General features: G+C 41.0%; 1 protein-coding gene across 1 annotated transcript in view; it reads left to right on the top strand.

The window, feature by feature from the left end:
* The window catches only part of LOC141126653 (vomeronasal type-2 receptor 26-like), a 141,130-nt gene extending 122,548 nt beyond the window's left edge, over positions 1-18,582 (top strand). The window contains exon 4 of the mRNA XM_073612601.1: positions 17,690-18,582. Within this exon, the coding sequence (XP_073468702.1) occupies positions 17,690-18,582 (893 nt within the window). The remainder of the gene's footprint in view (positions 1-17,689) is intronic.
* The last annotated feature ends 233 nt before the right edge of the window (positions 18,583-18,815 follow it).

Below are 18,815 nucleotides of genomic sequence, written 5' to 3'. Positions count from 1 at the left end.
AAAATGGGAAGAGGAAGGGTTGCTACATAATCCAGCCCTGGAATTCATATTATACAGGCATATTATTGATGATTTCATTATATTTAGAAATGGTGATATAGAAGAACTAAGAACGCTTCTATCAAATATGAATAGCGATGATCAGAATATTGATCTTGCTTGGGAGTTAAGTAAGGAAAAAATCTATTTCTTGGACTTGGAAATAGGTAGTACCAACCAGCAATTACATTCGAAAACATATTTTAAGGGGACAGATAGAAACTCATATATCCCATTTAACAGCTGTCATTACAAACCCTGGGCGTTAAATATACCCAGAGGGCAGTATATGAGACTTAGGGGGAATTGCACATATATGGAGGAGTTTGAAGCATAATCAAATAGACTTACAGGAATGTTCAGAGACAAGGGATATGAGAAGGAGTTCCTGGATGGATAAATAGAGACAATATGATAAATGGATAGGGATTCTTTAATCATAGATAAGGTGCCAAAGGAGGAAAAATGGGATATGGGTAGCACATTGATTCGTTATTATAATATCCAGTTTAGGGTAGTAGAATAAATTATTAACAAATATTGCCAGGTTTTAAAACAAGATAAAGTTATTGGGCATGCGTTGCCAGATAGACCCAGGTTTGTATACAAAAAAGGTTGTTAAGAACATTGTTGAGCCACCGAAAATTAAAAATTTGATGTTTTTGGGATATAAAGGGGTTCCATAGCTGCAGTTGCTGTTACGGCTGTGTTATAGTCCCTCATAACATTAGAAAAAGGAAAACCTTTGTCAACCCCACCACTTCTAAGCCCTATATTATTAGGGACTTTATATTGTGTGAAACAAAAGGGGTTGTTTATGCTCTTAAATGCCTTTGTAATCTGTTGTATATTGGGAGAACAAAGAGAACACTAAATAAGAGAATAAAAGAGCATGTAAGGAATATTGGGAAGGGGTGTGACAGCAAGATTATAGGGGACTACAATTCTGGGGCTTGAAAGCCCCTAAGAAACATTGGAGAGACAGCAATTTTGTCCGTTAGCTCAGTAAAGGGAGTCTTGGTGGATTTACCAGTTGGGATCTTTAGTGCCGGGGGGTTTGAATAAGGATTTTGATTTGGGGTGTTTTATTAGTAATCAGTAAGGGATGAGTGGTAATGGGAGGGTGGGGGGGGGTTACATTTATCTGATATCATGTATTTTGGAAAAGGGGTTCATAACATGGGGTAGATTTATAGCCTTAGGCTAAGGCATTTTTAGATTATCTGATGAAATATATTATCATTGATTTTTGCATTTATTTAATACAATTTTTTTCATATTTATGTTTTCATAGAATGCTTTATATATCATGTATTATTTTTTTATTATTTACTATTTTTTATTTTTATTTCATATTATTTATTTTTATGTTTATTTTTATCTATTTTTTTTTACTTATCTTTATTTTAGTTTTAGTTTTATTGTAATTTGTATTCTTATTTTTATGTTTATTATAACCTAATAACACATCTTTTATGCATATGGAATGCAGGGATCCCCATGTATCTGATTAGTATATATAGTAGGGACTCAAAGAGGATTAAATAGGAGCGCTATATGTATTTTAATTTTGTTTTATTTTTGTATTTATTTTTGATACTATATATAAGAGGTGGGCTATCTTCTCAGAACACACACACTCAATTATAACCAAGAAAAAAGAAAGAAGGACGGTGCCCTCTAAGTGCAGCATGTATGTTAAAAATATTTATTACAATAGATAAATACACTCACATTTGAGTTGCTAAAAACCAGCATGTAAAGTAGTTTAATCCGCATGCTCTCGGGGGATGTGGGTGTCACGGGCCAGTGGGGGGGTTCCTGGGATGTGAGTCCTGTGACCTGGACCCTGGTAGCTGTTCCGGTGGTGCCGAGGATCCTCGGAGCCTCCGGGCGGCCAAGATGTCGGTCATGGATCCTCCGTGGAGCGCTGTGCTGACCTGCGTCTTCACTTCCGGGAGCAGGGTGAGGCGGGCGGTGCTTCGCGTTCGGAGCATGCGTGCTCCTTCAACAGGCTATGAGCATAGCCTCCGGAACAGCGCCATCCTTCTTTCTTTTTTATTGTTCCAGAGCTTCTTCTAGCTTCTATAGACTGGCTGCCTTTCATTTATTCAGCATCATTTTATCCTTACATGGACTAATACCTGAACTTGTTGTGAAACATTAACTACCACCACCAAGTTCCCCCTCTCAGGAACCCCCAACCCACCCCCTTACCCCCACCATTTTTAGTTATATGTACTCGGCTACATCCATTGTGCGACATATTAACCCCTTGATTGTTTACTCAATTATAACCGTCTGTTGTAAGGTGTATGATGGATATATATAGATATACGATTATAGATATACTATTCAGGCCACGGAGATGTAATGTGGTCGCCATCATCTGTTGTGAGATTCCACTGCCACTAGGGTCATCTTGGCTATGCCGCCAGCTACATAAGAAAGGAACTGGATCAGCCCCCTTCATACATACGGGTGGTAATGAATGGATAACCCCCATGCTGTCTATACTTGATGAACTTAACTTTATGCTGGCACCCTGAAGTATGATGCATTAAGTCTTGTCACTCAGCACCGCAAGTATCACTTAAACATTGTTATCAACACTTAGTAATTTCCAGTGACAGCATTATGTGGTAGCCATAGTGAACCAGGAGTTGTGAACTGCTCAATAACTTGGCAATAAGGAACATCTAACTACCATCACTATTGTCAAATCTATTTAATGTGTGGACCTGATCAAATATGTGATATTTGCACCTTATTGACTGCCTGAGAATACAAGGTTGTTCCCATAGTCCCCATTTTCTTGATACCTTACAGCCATAGTACACATGTATGGTCACTTTCCAAATGCTGGTTCTGCCATCCATCTCACCTACTCTGTTCCCCCATATTTGTTGATCAGAAGCTAATCATCACAAAAATGTATTATTATTCAAGTGATCCATTGTGATCCTCCATAGGGAAACCTCCCACCAATTGAATTGACACTGCTGCTGACCACCATATAACGTCCGGACCGTGTTCAGTGATGTTTTGTATTAAGTCTTTGAATGTTGTCCTGTCTGTAGAATTTTAATTGGATATGGTTACTCCTCAATAGCCATAATGTGTGTGCGTTTATGGATTACATCAATATGTTTGAACTATTTATTTGACATTATAATAAATTGATATTTTTGATTAAATTGAATACTCTGATCAGTTTTGTTGCTAAAGTGATCTCTTTTCACCCGGTATTCTTTGTATCGAGTGCCGTCCCCCCTTTTTGTTCCTACAATTTGTTTCTGGTTACAGCAACAACGCCACATCAGGTGTATGATCAGTGACTGGTCAGTTAATTAATTGACCATTTATTTATATATAGCTTGCCCAAGCGTCCCCATTTTTCCCCCATCCCTTTTCCTTTTACTATATACTATTCAGTTACCTGTATGATTTACTAAAACAGACCACAACAAAATGGCGGCACCCATATACTTCATGAAAATGGCGTCCGTCTTTATAAATAGATGACAGCCCGCGAGTCTAATAGAATTTTCCCATGAGGAAGACATGTGACCCTGTGTTGACACGCGTTGGGGAGGGGCACAGACGGTTATGACACTAGGAACTAGCATGAAGCTGGTTACCGACAGAGTGTTTGCGAGGCTTGTGTGGAGCGAGAGAGGTATTTCCTACCATTGATTTTCCAGTTTGTTATAGACTGGTGCGCTGGAAGCACCAGTAGAATGTGAGTACCCAGTGTTTCTCTATTTTTTAATAAACATAATTTTAAATGATATAAGCACTATCAGCTTTTTCCTATATATTCATTTTGGATGCTACGGGCCATCTGAGAGCAAGTAGTGGAGAGGAGGCTTGGAGTGTGCCATGCTGTAGCCCTGGAGAGGCTAAAAGCTGTTTCTGACCCTACTTAGCTGTAGTGGTCACATTGCTTCAGGTGAGAATACTCCTGTGAAAAACACCACTGTGGGAAATCTGATTTATGTGGACTAAGGCTCAGTTTCCACTACTGCAACCCCAAAGTCACGCGATTTACAGTGCGACTTTGCTACGCGATTTTTGTTGCGATTTGAGGCGACTTTCCAAACGACTTTGTGCAACTTTGATGTTCTGCGATTTAGTCATAGTGATGTAATTCCTTATCCTGCTTAGTCATTTCCCCTTCCTCTTTTGTTGTCACGTGTTGTCTAGTGTTTAGCAAACATGTTGGCTATGCAATATGTTGGGTCAGCAGTCATAGTTACATACATAGTTACATAGTAGGTGAGGTTGAAAAAAGACACAAGTCCATCAAGTCCAACCTATTTGTGTGATTATGTGTCAGTATTACATTGTATATCCCTGTATGTTGCGGTCATTCAGGTGATTATCTAATAGTTTCTTGAAGCTATCAATGCTCCCCGCTGAGACCACCGCCTGTGGAAGGGAATTCCACATCCTTGCCACTCTTACAGTAAAGAACCCTCTACGTAGTTTAAGGTTAAACCTCTTTTCTTCTAATTGTAATGAGTGGCCACGAGTCTTATTAAACTCTCTTCTGCAAAAAAGTTTTATCCCTATTGTGGGGTCACCAGTACAGTATTTGTAAATTGAAATCATATCCCCTCTCAAGCGTCTCTTCTCCAGAGAGAATAAGTTCAGTGCTCGCAACCTTTCCTCATAAATAAGATCCTCCAGACCCTTTATTAGCTTTGCCCTTCTTTGTACTCGCTCCATTTCCAGTACATCCTTCCTGAGGACTGGTGCCCAGAACTGGACAGCATACTCTAGGTGCGGCCGGACCAGAGCCTTGTAGAGTGGGAGAATTATCGTTTTATCTCTGGCGTTGATCCCCCTTTTAATGCATGCCAATATTCTGTTTGCTTTGTTAGCAGCAGCTTGGCATTGCATGCCATTGCTGAGCCTATCATCTACTAGGACCCCCAGGTCCTTTTCCATCCTAGATTCCCCCAGAGGTTCTCCCCCCAGTGTATAGATTGCATTCATATTTTTACCACCCAAATGCATTATTTTACATTTTTCTACATTGAACCTCATTTGCCATGTAGTCGCCACCCCATTAATTTGTTCAGGTCTTTTTGCAAGGTTTCCACATCCTGCGGAGAAGTTATTGCCCCGCTTAGCTTAGTATCTTCTGCAAATACAGAGATTGAACTGTTTATCCCATCCTCCAGGTTGTTTATGAACAAATTAAATAGGATTGGTCCCAGCACAGAACCCTGAGGAACCCCACTACCCACCCCTGACCATTCTGAGTACTCCCCATTTATCACCACCCTCTGAACTCGCCCTTGTAGCCAGTTTTCAATCCATGTACTCACCCTATGGTCCATGCCAACGGACCTTATTTTGTACAGTAAACGTTTATGGGGAACTCTGTCAAATGCTTTTGCAAAATCCAGATACACCACGTCTACGGGCCTTCCTTTATCTAGATGGCAACTGACCTCCTCATAGAAGGTTAATAGATTGTTTTGGCAAGAACGATTCTTTATGAATCCATGCTGATTACTGCTAATGATACTGTTCTTATTACTAAAATCTTGTATATAGTCTCTTATCATCCCAGAGTTTACATACTATTGATGTTAGGCTAACTGGTCTGTAATTCCCAGGGATGTATTTTGGGCCCTTTTTAAATATTTGTGCTACATTGGCTTTTCTCCAATCAGCTGGTACCATTCCAGTCAGTAGACTGTCTGTAAAAATTAGGAACAACGGTCTGGCAATCACTTGACTGAGTTCCCTAAGTACCCTCGGATGTAAGCCATCTTAAATTATTACCCAATGGGATACATTGGCTAATGCCCTTATTTAATATGCTCTTAAAGCAAACCCATCTCTCCTCCGTATTCTTTCTTCCTAATATTTTATCCCAATTTATGCCTTTTAGCAAGGTTTGTAGTTTAGGGAAGTTGGCTCTTTTGAAATTCATTGTCTTTGTATTCCCTTTATGTTTCCTATTTGTGTGATTTATACTGAAACTAATTGACCTGTGATCGCTGTTACCTAAATTGCCCCGTATTTCCACATCCGTGATCAGGTCTGTATTGTTGGTAATCGGTAGATCCAGTAATGTTTTATTTCTAGTTGGTGCGTCTACCATCTGACCCATAAAATTGTCCTGCAAGACATTAAGGAACTGGCGAGCCTTAAATGAATGCGTGGTTCCCTCCGCCCAGTCTATGTCTGGATAATTAAAATCCCCCATTATGATAACACTTCCCATCCTTGCTGCTAATCCAATTTGTGATAGGAGATCCGTCTCCACTTCCTCCCTCAGGTTAGGGGGCCTATAGCATACTCTCAGTATTATTTTCCCCTTAGCTTCATCCCTTTGGAGCTCTACCCATAAGGATTCCACCTCCTCTCTAGCTCCCTCAGTGATGTCATCTCTCACATTCACTTGTACATTATTCTTGATATATAGGCATACCCCTCCCCCTTTTTTACCCTCTCTATCCTTGCGGTGTAGGGTATACCCTTGAATGTTTGCCAGCCAATCATGAGAGCTGTTGAATCAGGTCTCTGAAATTCCCACAAAATCCAAATCCTCCTTGTACAACAGTATCTCTAGTTCACCCATCTTGTCCGCCATGCTCCTGGCATTGGTGAACATGCCACATAGTTTAGACTGGTCGCATATTGTCCTCGTATTGGGTGTTTCAAGATTGCAACTAGGACTTGCTACTATACTCACCTTGTGTTTTTGTGCTTTGGTTAACCTACCACTAATGCCCCCAATACTACCCTCTGGAATATCTTCTGCGCTGGCTATCTCTGTCTCTGGACCCTCCCCCTCATCGCCTAGTTTAAAAACCCCTCTAACTTTTTGGCCATCTTCATTCCCAGCAGATCTGCACCCTCCTCATTTAGGTGCAGTCCGTCCCTTCTATAGTACCGGTTACCGACTGAGAAGTCGGCCCAGTCCTCCAGGAACCCAAACCCCTCCTTACTACACCAGCTCTTCAGCCACTTATTTACTTCCCTAATCTTCCTCTGCCTTTCTGGTGTGGCTCAATGTACCGGTAGTATTCTTGAGAATACTACCTTGGAGGTCCTTTTCCTCAATTTAGCTCCTAAGTCCCTAAAATCGTTCTTTAGGACACTCCATCTGCCTCTGACTTTGTCATTGGTGCCAAGGTGCACCATGACAGCTGGGTCTTCCCCAGCCCCTCCCCGTAATCTGTCCACAAGATCTGTGATGTGCCGAACCCGAGGGCCCGGTAGACAACATACTGTTCAGCGCTTCAGGTCTTGGTTACAGATTGCCCTCTCTGTCCTTCTAAGAAGTGAGTCCCCCTACCACCAGAATCTGTCTTTCCTTTCCCTTTGCTGCCCCCCCACTCTCACTGGAGGAGTTCTTCCCCCGGCAGCTAGGAGAGTCCCTCAGCTCCAGCAGTGCTGGTCCCTGACTGGTTTCACCAATGTCACTCAATGGAGCATACTTACTGGGATGCTCCAGTCCTGGATCGGCCTCCCTGGCACTTCCCCCTCTACCCTTCCTGACTGTCACCCGTCTACTCTTTGCTAGTGCCTGCACCTCTTTGTCTACACCTGCCTCTGTGCTGGCCCCTGCCGGCACCTGCCGTGTACGTTCCTGGCTCTCCTTTAGTATGGAGGGTATCTCCTTCTCAGTGCTGACAGTTACTTCCCCAGATTCAGAACCTGGGCTTCCAGGGAAACAATGTGCTTACATTTTGCACAGCAGTATTTGCCCTCGATCGGATGATCAAGGAACGCATACATGCAGCAAGATGTACAAAGAGTCGCCTCTCCACACCCGCCGGGCATCGTACCTATTAAATTTAGTGAGGATTTGGGGATTTTACCCTGTACAAATGACCTAACAGCTACCCTGTTTCCCCGAAAATAAGACCTAGCATGATTGTCGGTGATGGCTGCAATATAAGCCCTACCCCCCAAATAAGCCCTAGTTAAAGTCCTTGTAGGTCTTATTTTCAGGGTAAGGCTTATTTTCGGGGAAACAGGGTAGGGCTTATTTGGGGGGTAGGGCTTATATTGCAGCCATCACTGACAATCACACTAGGTCTTATTTTCGGGGAAACAGGGTAGCTTCCTGGCACTAATACTCAAGACAATACACAGGTACACAACAAGACAATACACAGGTACTCACAGACCTACATGCAATCGCAGAACAGTCGTAGACGTACGTGCACTCGCAATACTCAAGTATACAGTACACAATACACAAGTACTAACGATCCACACACACTACTCAGACAACACTCAGGTACTCACACTACACAGGTACTATGACCCCTGTTATAACCTCCTGTTTTAAACTCTGGTTTTTAACTCACCACTTAGACCAGTTCCACTTGGACTAAGTTCCACAGCCTCACACTGAGCAGGCTCACTTATGAGTCCTACACCCAGTTAAATAGGCACCTGTGAGCAATTAACCACCCCCCTTAATTGATAGCCTGAAGGAACCAGAGAAAAAAAAAGCTATTTAAAAAGTGAAAGAAAAAGGTGATTGAAAAACTAAAAGGAAAAGCCCCAAAAATGCAACCCAGCAAACAAAAAGCAAGACTTGTTCACTCTAATTCTGGTTTTTAACTCACCACTTAGACCAGTTCCACTTGGACTAAGTTCCACAGCCTCACACTGAGCAGGCCTGAGCAGTCATTGTGGCTGCTACAGCAGCATTAAAAGATGAAGAAGAAGAGGATAACCGGAGGAGGAGAAGGCATAGATTTTGGATCCATCCCGTCATCGCTCAAAGGGAAGGTAGAGGCCAGTTTTGGGTCCTTTACAACGGCCTCCATGCTCATGAAGACAAATTCTTCAACTACACACGGATGTCAATTAGAAGGTGAGAACATTTGTTTATGTCAACTTGCAAATGCTCCAAGATATATTTAGGAAAATGTGTATATGCGTGGTCACTAGGACTCTTTTCCTCATTTTTAGCTTTGAATAGCTAGAAGTGTTAACTTCTAACAAAAACCTGATCAAATATTTTTAAAAATGCAAATAGATTTAAAAATGGTTGATTTTTACATGGTCAATGTAGCTAATAGCCATATATTTTCTCTTTACAGTTTTGATGAGTTGTTGGCTTTGCTCTCTAGCCATCTAGAGCGACAAAACACCAGTTTCCGAAGGATTATTCCAGCTGTTGAAAGACTCATTATAACATTGAGGTAACTTTTCATACCTACTTTTTCTTCTTCTTACCTCATATGTGGCATTTGGAGATCCACATCATTCTTTGATCCTCTTTACATGAATGGAAATAATAAATACTAGCATGTTATTGTGGGTGTGATTGTTTTTATCATATTAATTGTCCCTATACATCACTAGTGTCTTCCTCCTGCTCCTCTTCTTCCTTCACTTCCTCAGGCACCTCCTTCCAAGCTTGTTTTTAGTTCTAATATAGAAGTAGCTTATTGTTAATATGCATCATTCTAATAAACTGTATTTACTCTGCCATTTTAGGTACCTGGCAACTGGACATTCCTTTGCAAGTTTGCATTTTGAGTTCTTGGTTGGCAAAACTACTGCCAGCAATATTGTACATGATACCTGCAGAGACATCTGGAATGTTCTTAGGCATTTGGTACTGAAGAAGCCCACTCCCGAAGATTGGTGCAAGATAGCAGAAGTTTTCTGGGACCGATGCAATTTTCCGAATTGTGTCGGGGCAATTGATGGCAAACATATAAGAGTAGTGATGCCCATTATCAGTGGAACAAAATTCTTCAACTATAAAAAGTATTTTTTGTTTGTCTTACTAGCAGTGGCTGATGCCAATTATTGTTTTAGTTATATAGACATAGGATCGTACGGCAGCAGCTCAGTATTTTTGCATGATCATCTTTTGGAAGAACGTTGAGGGAAAATGGCCTGGACCTGCCACCTGACTGTCTGCTGCCAAGAACAAATGGGCCGCCACTGCCATTAGTCTATGTTGGGGATGAGGCCTTTGCTCTCAGTGACCATCTACTAAGGCCTTATTCCAATCCGTCACTGAAGAGTAGAGAATCTTCAACTACCGCTTAATGAGTGCAAGACGAGTTGTCGAAAAAGCTTTTGGCATTTTATTGAACAGATGGCAGTTCCTACATACACCTATCAATTTGAAAATGGAGAATGCAATGTCTGCGTTAAAAGCAGCATGTGTGCTTCATAACTATGTCCGCATTCTTGATGGGTACCTTTTTGAAGATTCCCTCATGCATGATATGGAAGGTGCACAATGGAGTGCCAGTGGGGGCACCAGCAATGGTGCCACTGTACGTGAGGGCTTCACTTCATTTTTCATGTCTGCTGCTGGTTGTGTCCCCTGGCAGCAGGATGCTATTGCATAATGTATGTCATGCATTTTTTTTTTATATTATTATTTATATGTCTGTTATGTGTAATTGCATTCAAATGCTGAATAACAGGTCTTTAGCACAAAATATAAAAATGGATAATTAAAAAACGCATAATGTAACCAGAATAATTTTTATTTTCAAAATTTTTGTGCAAGAATGCACCAAAAATAAAGTTTGGCAGCAGGATGCTATTGCATAATGTATGTCATGCATTTTTTTTTTATATTATTATTTATATGTCTGTTATGTGTAATTGCATTCAAATGCTGAATAACAGGTCTTTAGCACAAAATATAAAAATGGATAATTAAAAAACGCATAATGTAACCAGAATAATTTTTATTTTCAAAATTTTTGTGCAAGAATGCACCAAAAATAAAGTTTGTTTTTGGTGAACTACACCATTCGTTTTGTTTTTTTATTTTGCCAACCACAACAAAGAAAAATAAATTAACATATATCAATTTGAACAACACCAAAAAAAAAGCATACAAAAAATAACAATATAGAATCTGAGTATTTTTTAGCAGCAAAATCTTTTTGCAAGAATGCAAAAAAAATTAAAACTTAGTTTCCTTGAACTAAACCATTTTTGGGTTGTTGTTTTGGCAACCACAACAAAAAAACATAAATTAACAAGTATCAAAACAACACCAAAAAAAAAAGAAAAATTATAATTGCTGGTATGTTTTTGTTTCAGTGGTCTCGGAAACTGAACTAGTGGTTGATCCAGGGTAATCCACTTATGTTCCCAGGTAGTATTTCCTTTCAAGAAAAGGTGGAACCTGACTGGGTGTAGGCTGCCTAAGTTGGTGAGTGGTCGGGGGGCCAAGGGTAGAGGTAGTTGGGGCAGGAATTGGATGCAACATGCGTGGCCCTGAGGGATTCAGCATATTACCATACTGGTCACAGTATGGCCGGTTTATTGGTGGGGCATACTGTGTACTTTGAAAGTGAGGGTATTGTTGATAAGGGGGATATGGGGGGGGAGTTATGCTGAGGAAGTTGTTGGCTCCTCACCCACAAAGGATTGAGCAGTTGACAGCAAAGCCATCCTGAGTGCATATTTTTTCTCTCGGGGGACCTGTTTACATATGCCTAAAATTACAGTGAGCAATGCTGTGTCTTCACACTGGTTTTCAGCCATTTTAGTGGACATCTGACTGACTACATCCAACATTTTATCCATGGGTTTCCCAGCCCTGGCACTTCCCCATGTAGATCTTCGCAAAGGCCTAGAGACATTGCTAGGCCCTGGTTCAGCATCCTCCTCATTCATGGAGTTTGTTGATGACCTTGATTCATCTACGAACAGTTCCTTGTCAACATTGTCTTGGAATTGTTATTCCTCCTCCTCCTCCGCAGCTTCCTCTGACTCATCTTCCGGTGGCAAACCCTGTGTGCTGTCTTCCCAGCTTGCTTGGGTTCTGAAATACGAATAACATATTTTTAAAGTAAGCATTACAATTTTATATGTCAAATTCAGACATGCCTGCTGATAACTTACTCTCGCATTTCCAACACCGGTTTTAAAAATTAAAGATCCCAGCATGGGCAGATGGGGCTAATCTTTTTGAGCCAGAACCACTCCTTCTATCTTTTAATTTTCATAGGTACCGGTTGTAACAGTCTTTGAGACTTCTCCATTGAGTTTGTAACAAGTGCACTGCAAAATATAAAGACAATACCAAGTTAAAAAAATCTTTCTTTATTAACTGCCCATAGGTCATTCATTTGCTAGGTTGCATAATTAATGTTGATGGTGGGAAAACAACCGGAAGATATATTATCCACGACACCTGCAGAAACATATTTGATGCTATTTGTCAAGTCAACTTGTATGTATTAACGTATCGTTTGTTTTGTTTATAGCAATGTATGCACATTATATCTAAGACAGGTTTTGTTTGTATATTTTAGCGCTGCACAGTTTGTTTAGTATCTTTGGTACACATTTGGGATTGTGATTAGTGTCAGCGGCTTTTTATATTTTTAAACCTATTTAGTAGTGGCAAGTAGGTTTACTTATTATATGGAGCCAGTCATCTAGATGGAATTGTGGGATCATCAGGTGTTCCAAAGTAGAAGGAACATCTGTCATGCAATGGATCAAAAATGTATCTGTACCCTTCCGGACTATCAGGTGCATGTACCCCCACTGATAAGTAGCACCGATCTCACAAATCTTATCCAAAAGGGGTTTCAGGATCGCCTGTCATCGTATTCCTTGACAGGTCTGGGAGGATTTGCAAGGTGGTTCCATCAAAGTCAATCCTTTGCATTTGCCAAGCCTTATGGAGCACTTCCTCTTTTTGTTTTTGTGAGGAAAATTAATGTGGCATAAAACGTTGTGAGGGCGACTGAGGTCTGAGGATTTGGGACCCAATGTCCTATGCACTCTTACCCCTTTTATATCCTCAGGGGAAACATCTCCCAGGAGCTCACTCAGAATGCCCAGCACAGTGGAGGCTAAGTCTGGGGAAGTAGCAGTCTCTGGCAGACCCCAGATCCTGATATTATTCCTCCTGCTGCAGTCTTCTAGATCTTCAGTACATAGCTGCTTGTGTGCCAGATGGGCAGGGGAGAGTTGGGTTTCAGCAGCTTGAGGTGTCAGTGACAGAGGATTCCACAGAGTCTAGTCTCACCGCCGGTTGGAACTTCTGCTGTAGAGAGAAAATATTCCACCCATGCACCTAGAGTATCAAAGTCCCCCTTAGTTGTCAGGTATTTCAGCAACTCTCTGAGCTCCTCCTCATCCAGCATTAGCACAGGTGAAGGGGTACCCAATGTTTGGGATCTGTCATGCAGGACATGGTCGTTAGGTTTCATAATGGATGTAGCCACATCCAGCAGATCTGGGGTCTGGGAAGTGAAAAAATGGTGAATGTCCGGAGAGACATCTCTCCACCTCTCCTGGGTTGGCTTCTGTTTAGGCATGGTTTTGGATGCGCTTTTACCAGGTGTTTTCATGCCACGTGCAACGAAATTAAAGTCGGCAGCACAGGAGCATAGAGACTAATCACTCTGTAGTCTCAAGATAAGAACTAGGAGGGCTAATTAGACTGTGCCGAGATAACACAGGACAGCTCTGAATTTCTGACATAAGCAACAGGGTTTTTTTTATTTTCACTTATTGAACAGATAATAACAAAATGGTTCAATGGTATTTGTAACAGACCAAAAGGTAGTGAATAGAAGATCATTATCAGGGTTTATAGACAATTTAAATTGAAACTCCCCATTATCACATCTTAAATTAATCAATCTAACATTTAAATATTATATATTTAGGTAATTTGTTATATTTTCTTTTACACTCCTACAATACATTAATGAAAATCCCATTGTTAGCTGTGAGACAATGCAAGATAATTTGTTGCTAATGTGTTAGGTAAGGTCTACAGGTATAGAAAAATCAGTTTGTAAATGGCTAGAAAACTGGTTAAAAGACCGAATTCAGAGAGTAGTGGTTAATGATTCTTACTCTGAATGTTCTAAGGCAGGGGTCTCAAACTGGTGGCCTTCCAGCTGTTGCGGAACTACAAGTCCCATCATGCCTCTGCCTGAGGGAGTCATGCTTGTAACTGTCAGCCTTGCAATGTCTCATGGGACTTGTAGTTTCGCAACAGCTGGAGGGCCACCAGTTTGAGACCTCTGGTCTAAGGTTATATCAGTGCTGTACCCCAAGGTTCAGTGTTGGGACCCTTACTTTTTAATATATTTAGAAATGATATAGGGTCTGGGATTGAAAGTACCATTTCGGTCTTTGCAGTTAACACCAAGCTATGCAGTGGAATAAAGTTTGTACAGGATGTCTCCAATTTACTAGCCAACCTCAATGCACTGTTTAATTGGACAACTACATGGCAAATGAGGTTTAAAATGGATGTAAACTCTCTCCTATACTCAGTGAAGTGAACAGCCCCAGATGATCTACAGAGATGAAACAAATCTCCCTACATAAGTTTTATTTCTATATCTGCTGCCTTCAGCGTTCTACATTCTTTAGAAAGTGAACATTGGGTTCGATTTTTTTCTTCCTGTTCCAGCTGTAGGAGTGGAGTCTTGACATACACTGTGTGACAGCTGATTGGAGGAAAGGCCCACCTCCCTCCACATAGGCAGAGGAATGAAGAAGCATGCAGAGCTGTGCTGTGAAAAAACAAGCTCTCTGCTAATCTATCTTTAGTCACCCACCCCAACACAAATTTCCAGCTGCTTTTATCTCTTGTGTCAGAGAGCTTATCTGCTAATAACAAAGCAGCAGAAAGACACAGGGCTCAGAGCTTTGAAGAAAGATAAGTAAAGACTACAGATATATGTGCCTAAGTCAGATTTCACGAATTGGGTTTACATCCACTTTAATTTTGATAAATGTAAAGTTATGCACTTGGGGGCTAAGAATATTCATGTATCATACATACTAGGGGGAGTACAACTGACGGAATCCATAGTGGAGAAGGATCTGGGTGTTCTTGTAGTTCATAAGCTTAATAACAACATTCAATTCCAAGCTGCATTTTCCAAAGCAAACAAAGTACTTTCTTGTATTAAGGGAGGTATGGACTTCATAGAGAGAGATATAATTTTTCCCCTGTACAAATCATTAGTAAGACCTCATCTGGAATATGCAGTTCAGTTTTGGGCACCAGTTCTCAAAAATGATATAGGGGAACTGAAGAAAGTGCAGAGAAGGGCAACCAAACTGATAAGAGGTTAGAGGAACTGAATTCATTCTTTCTTGAGATTAAAGTGATTGTAAGGCCTTGTTTTTTATTTTTTTTAAATAACAAACATATCATACTTACCTCCACTGTGCAGTTCGTTTTGCACAGAGTGGCCCCGATCCTCGAATTCTGGGGTCCTTCGGCGGCTCTGGCGGCTCCTCCCTGCATCGTATAACCCCCTAGGAGATGCGCTCTCCTGGGGGTTACCTTGCGGGCGCGCTCCCGAGTCCAGCATTCGGCATCCATAGACGCCGAATGTAGGACTTGGCCCCGCCCCCGGCGCCACGTCATTGGATTGCATAGGATGCATTACGGTGAAAAAACACAAGGGTTTACAACCCCATTTAAGGGGGGATATGATCAGCATGTATAAATACATAAGTGGTCCATATAGTGAACTTGGTGTTGAGTTATTCACTATTAGGGTCTTTAGGATTACAGAGGACAAGGGGGCACTCTATACGTCTAGAGGAAAAGAGATTTAATTTCCAAATACGGAAAGGTTTCTTCATAAGAGCTGTGAAATGTGGAATAGCCTCCCTCAAGAGCTGGTTTTGGCCAGCTCAGAAGATTGCTTTAAGCACTTAAAGCGGGGTTCCACCCAAATTTTGAACAATATCTGTGTGTATTCTCTTCCTTGCCTAGATGCTGACATGCTGTTTAAAAAAATTTAAATCGCCGTAATTACCTTTTATTTTTCTATTCTTCTTTGCACTTCCTGGTTCTCCTCCCGTGGGAGTAGGCGTGTTTCTAGCCTCTCCCAGACTCCTGGGAGCTAGTCTCAGGCTTCCCAGGATGCCACTGAGCATGTGCAGGAACGAGCGGTGACTGCTGGGTGCACAGCATTCACCACATCCAGGAAATAAATGCTTGTGGGCTTCAAATGCCCACAATGAAGATGGAAACCGCCTGCAGTGAATAATATAAGTTATTCTTTCCGACGAAATCTGATACAGGCAGACATATTACACACAATATGTGAGTATGTAATGCTGAGAAGAAAAGTTTGTGAATGAACTCAAAAAAAAAAAAAACGATAGATAGGTGGACCCCCGCTTTAAGGACCGGGACTATTTTTCAAACTTGTTGTTTACAAGTTAAAATGAGTTTTTTTTTTGCTATAAATGACTTAGAACCCCCAAACATTATATATATTTTTTCTAACAGCCTAGAGAATAAAATGGCAGTTGTTGCAATACTTTTTGTCACACTGTATTTGTGCAGCGGTTTTACAAGCGTGCTTTTTTGGAAAAAAATCACTTTTTTAAATTAAAAAATAATACAACAGTAAAGTTAGCACAATTTTGTTTTATATTGTGAAAGATGATGTTACGCTGAGTAAATTGATACCCAACATGTCACACTTCAAAGTTGCGCCCGTTAGTGGAATGGCGACAAACTTTTACCCTTAAAAATCTCCATAGGCGACATTTAAAAAATTCTACAGGTTGCCTGTTTTGAGCTACAGAGGAGGTCTAGGACTAGAATTATTGCTCTCCCTCTAACGATCGCGGCAATACCTTACATATGTGGTTTGAACACAGTTTACATATGCGGGAGCTACTCACGTATGCGTTTGCTTCTGCACATGGCACGTTTAAAACTTTTATTTATTTTTTTCTTATTTATTTTACCTTTTATTTAAAAATTTTACACTGTTCTTTTAAAAACAAAATTGTGCCACTTTTATTCCTATTACAAGGAATATAAACATCCCTTGTAATAGAAAAAAAGAATGACAGGACCTCTTAAATATGAGATCTGGGGTCAAAAAGACCTGAGATCTCATATTTATACTAAAATGCAATAAAACAAATAAAAAATGAAATGTCTTTTGAAAAAAATAAAAAAATAAAAATGTCCCTTTTAAGAGCTATGGGCGGAAGTGATGTTTTGACATTGCTTCCGCCCTGCAATGATATGGATACGGGTGGGGGCCATCTTTCCCTCACTCGTCTTCATGCCAAGCCAGGGAGCAGACACGATGGCCTCCGCCGGCGGCTCCGGTAGGCAGTGGAGGGCACCGAAGAGCGACGGGAGGGGGGGGCCCATTATCCTGCTGCCAATAAAAGTTATCCTACAGCAAATCCGCCACAGAGACCACTTTTATCTAGAAGTGGACCGCCCACTGAAGAAGAGGATACCAGGGTTATGGTAGCTAGCTGCTGCCATAACAACGATATTCCTCTTCAAAGTAGTGACGTATAACAATGGCGGTCGTTTGTAAGTGGTTAAAAAAGGCCTGTATTCTTAAATGTACAAAATATAACTGGATACTAACATTTATAGGTAAAGTTGATCCAGAGAATATCCGATTGCCTCTTGGGAGATCAGGACGGAATTTGTCCCCTGCTATAGCAAATTGGATGCTTTACTGGGGTTTTTTGCCTTCCTTTGGACCAACTGTGGATATAGGATTGTATGATTTTGTTTTTTGTTTTTTTCTTTTACTGGTTGAATTAGGTGGACTTGTTTCAACCAGACTAACTATGTATCTATGTTTTCTCAGAAACACTGACCCAGATGCTCATTGTGTTTGTATTGTTCTTCCTGCAGACAGTGAAAACTGCATGAAATGTCCTGAAGATGAATGGCCAAATGAGAAGAAGGATCGGTGTGTTCCAAAATTGGTGGAATTTCTCTCCTACACTGATGATACAATTGTTGCAGTATTTTCATCTGTCTCCATACTCTGTTGTCTTCTGACTGGTTTAATATTGGGGATATTTATACATTACCGGGACACCCCCATTGTTAAAGCTAATAACCGGAACCTGAGCTATCTTCTCCTGGTCTCCATCATGTTGAGCTTCCTCTGTGTCTTCTTGTTCCTTGGCCGCCCAGTAGATGTGACCTGCATGCTGCGTGTAACCTCTTTTGGTGTCATGTTCTCAGTTGCTGTCTCTTCTCTACTTGCCAAAAGTATCATGGTGTGTATTGCTTTTAAAGCCACCAAACCTGGAAGTCCCTGGAGGAAATCGATGGGAGCCAAACTGCCCAATGGTATCACTTGTGTCTTCTCACTGATTCAAGTAATAATCTGTGTCAATTGGTTGTCTACTAATCCCCCCTTCCAGGATCAGGACACACACTCTTATCAGGGAAAGATCATCATTCAATGTAATGAGGGTTCAGTTATCGGCTTCTACTCTGTCCTGGGATATATGGGACTTCTGGCAGCTGTGAGTTTCATTATAGCTTTTTTAGCCAGGACATTACCGGACAGTTTTAATGAGGCCAAGTACATCACCTTCAGCATGCTGGTGTTCTGCAGTGTCTGGATTTCCATGATTCCGGCCTATCTGAGCACCAGAGGGAAATACATGGTGGCTGTGGAGGTTTTTGCTATAATGGCATCAAGTACTGGACTTCTTGGCTGTATATTTTTCCACAAATGTTACATAATTCTGTTCAAACCTGACCTGAATACAAAAATAGTTATCCACTAATATTTATGGAGGAACACTGGGTTACCAGAAGTTATATCTTTATCTCTATTATTGTTATATTTAGTATTTTATTAGCATATTGAGAATGAGCATTGTTACATTTAAACATTTAATACTTACCTCTCCAGTAGATGGCGAGTCTAATTTTTGCTCTCTTGAAGAACTAAGGACACCGCTGGTATCTAACACTTTGGGTTTGTTAGAAACCTCATCCCCTGCTGGGTGTAGTGGTT

The sequence above is a fragment of the Aquarana catesbeiana genome, linkage group LG01, assembly GCF_042186555.1.
Source record: "Aquarana catesbeiana isolate 2022-GZ linkage group LG01, ASM4218655v1, whole genome shotgun sequence".
Classification (NCBI taxonomy): domain Eukaryota; kingdom Metazoa; phylum Chordata; class Amphibia; order Anura; family Ranidae; genus Aquarana; species Aquarana catesbeiana.
This window is presented reverse-complemented; position numbering and strand designations above follow the sequence as displayed.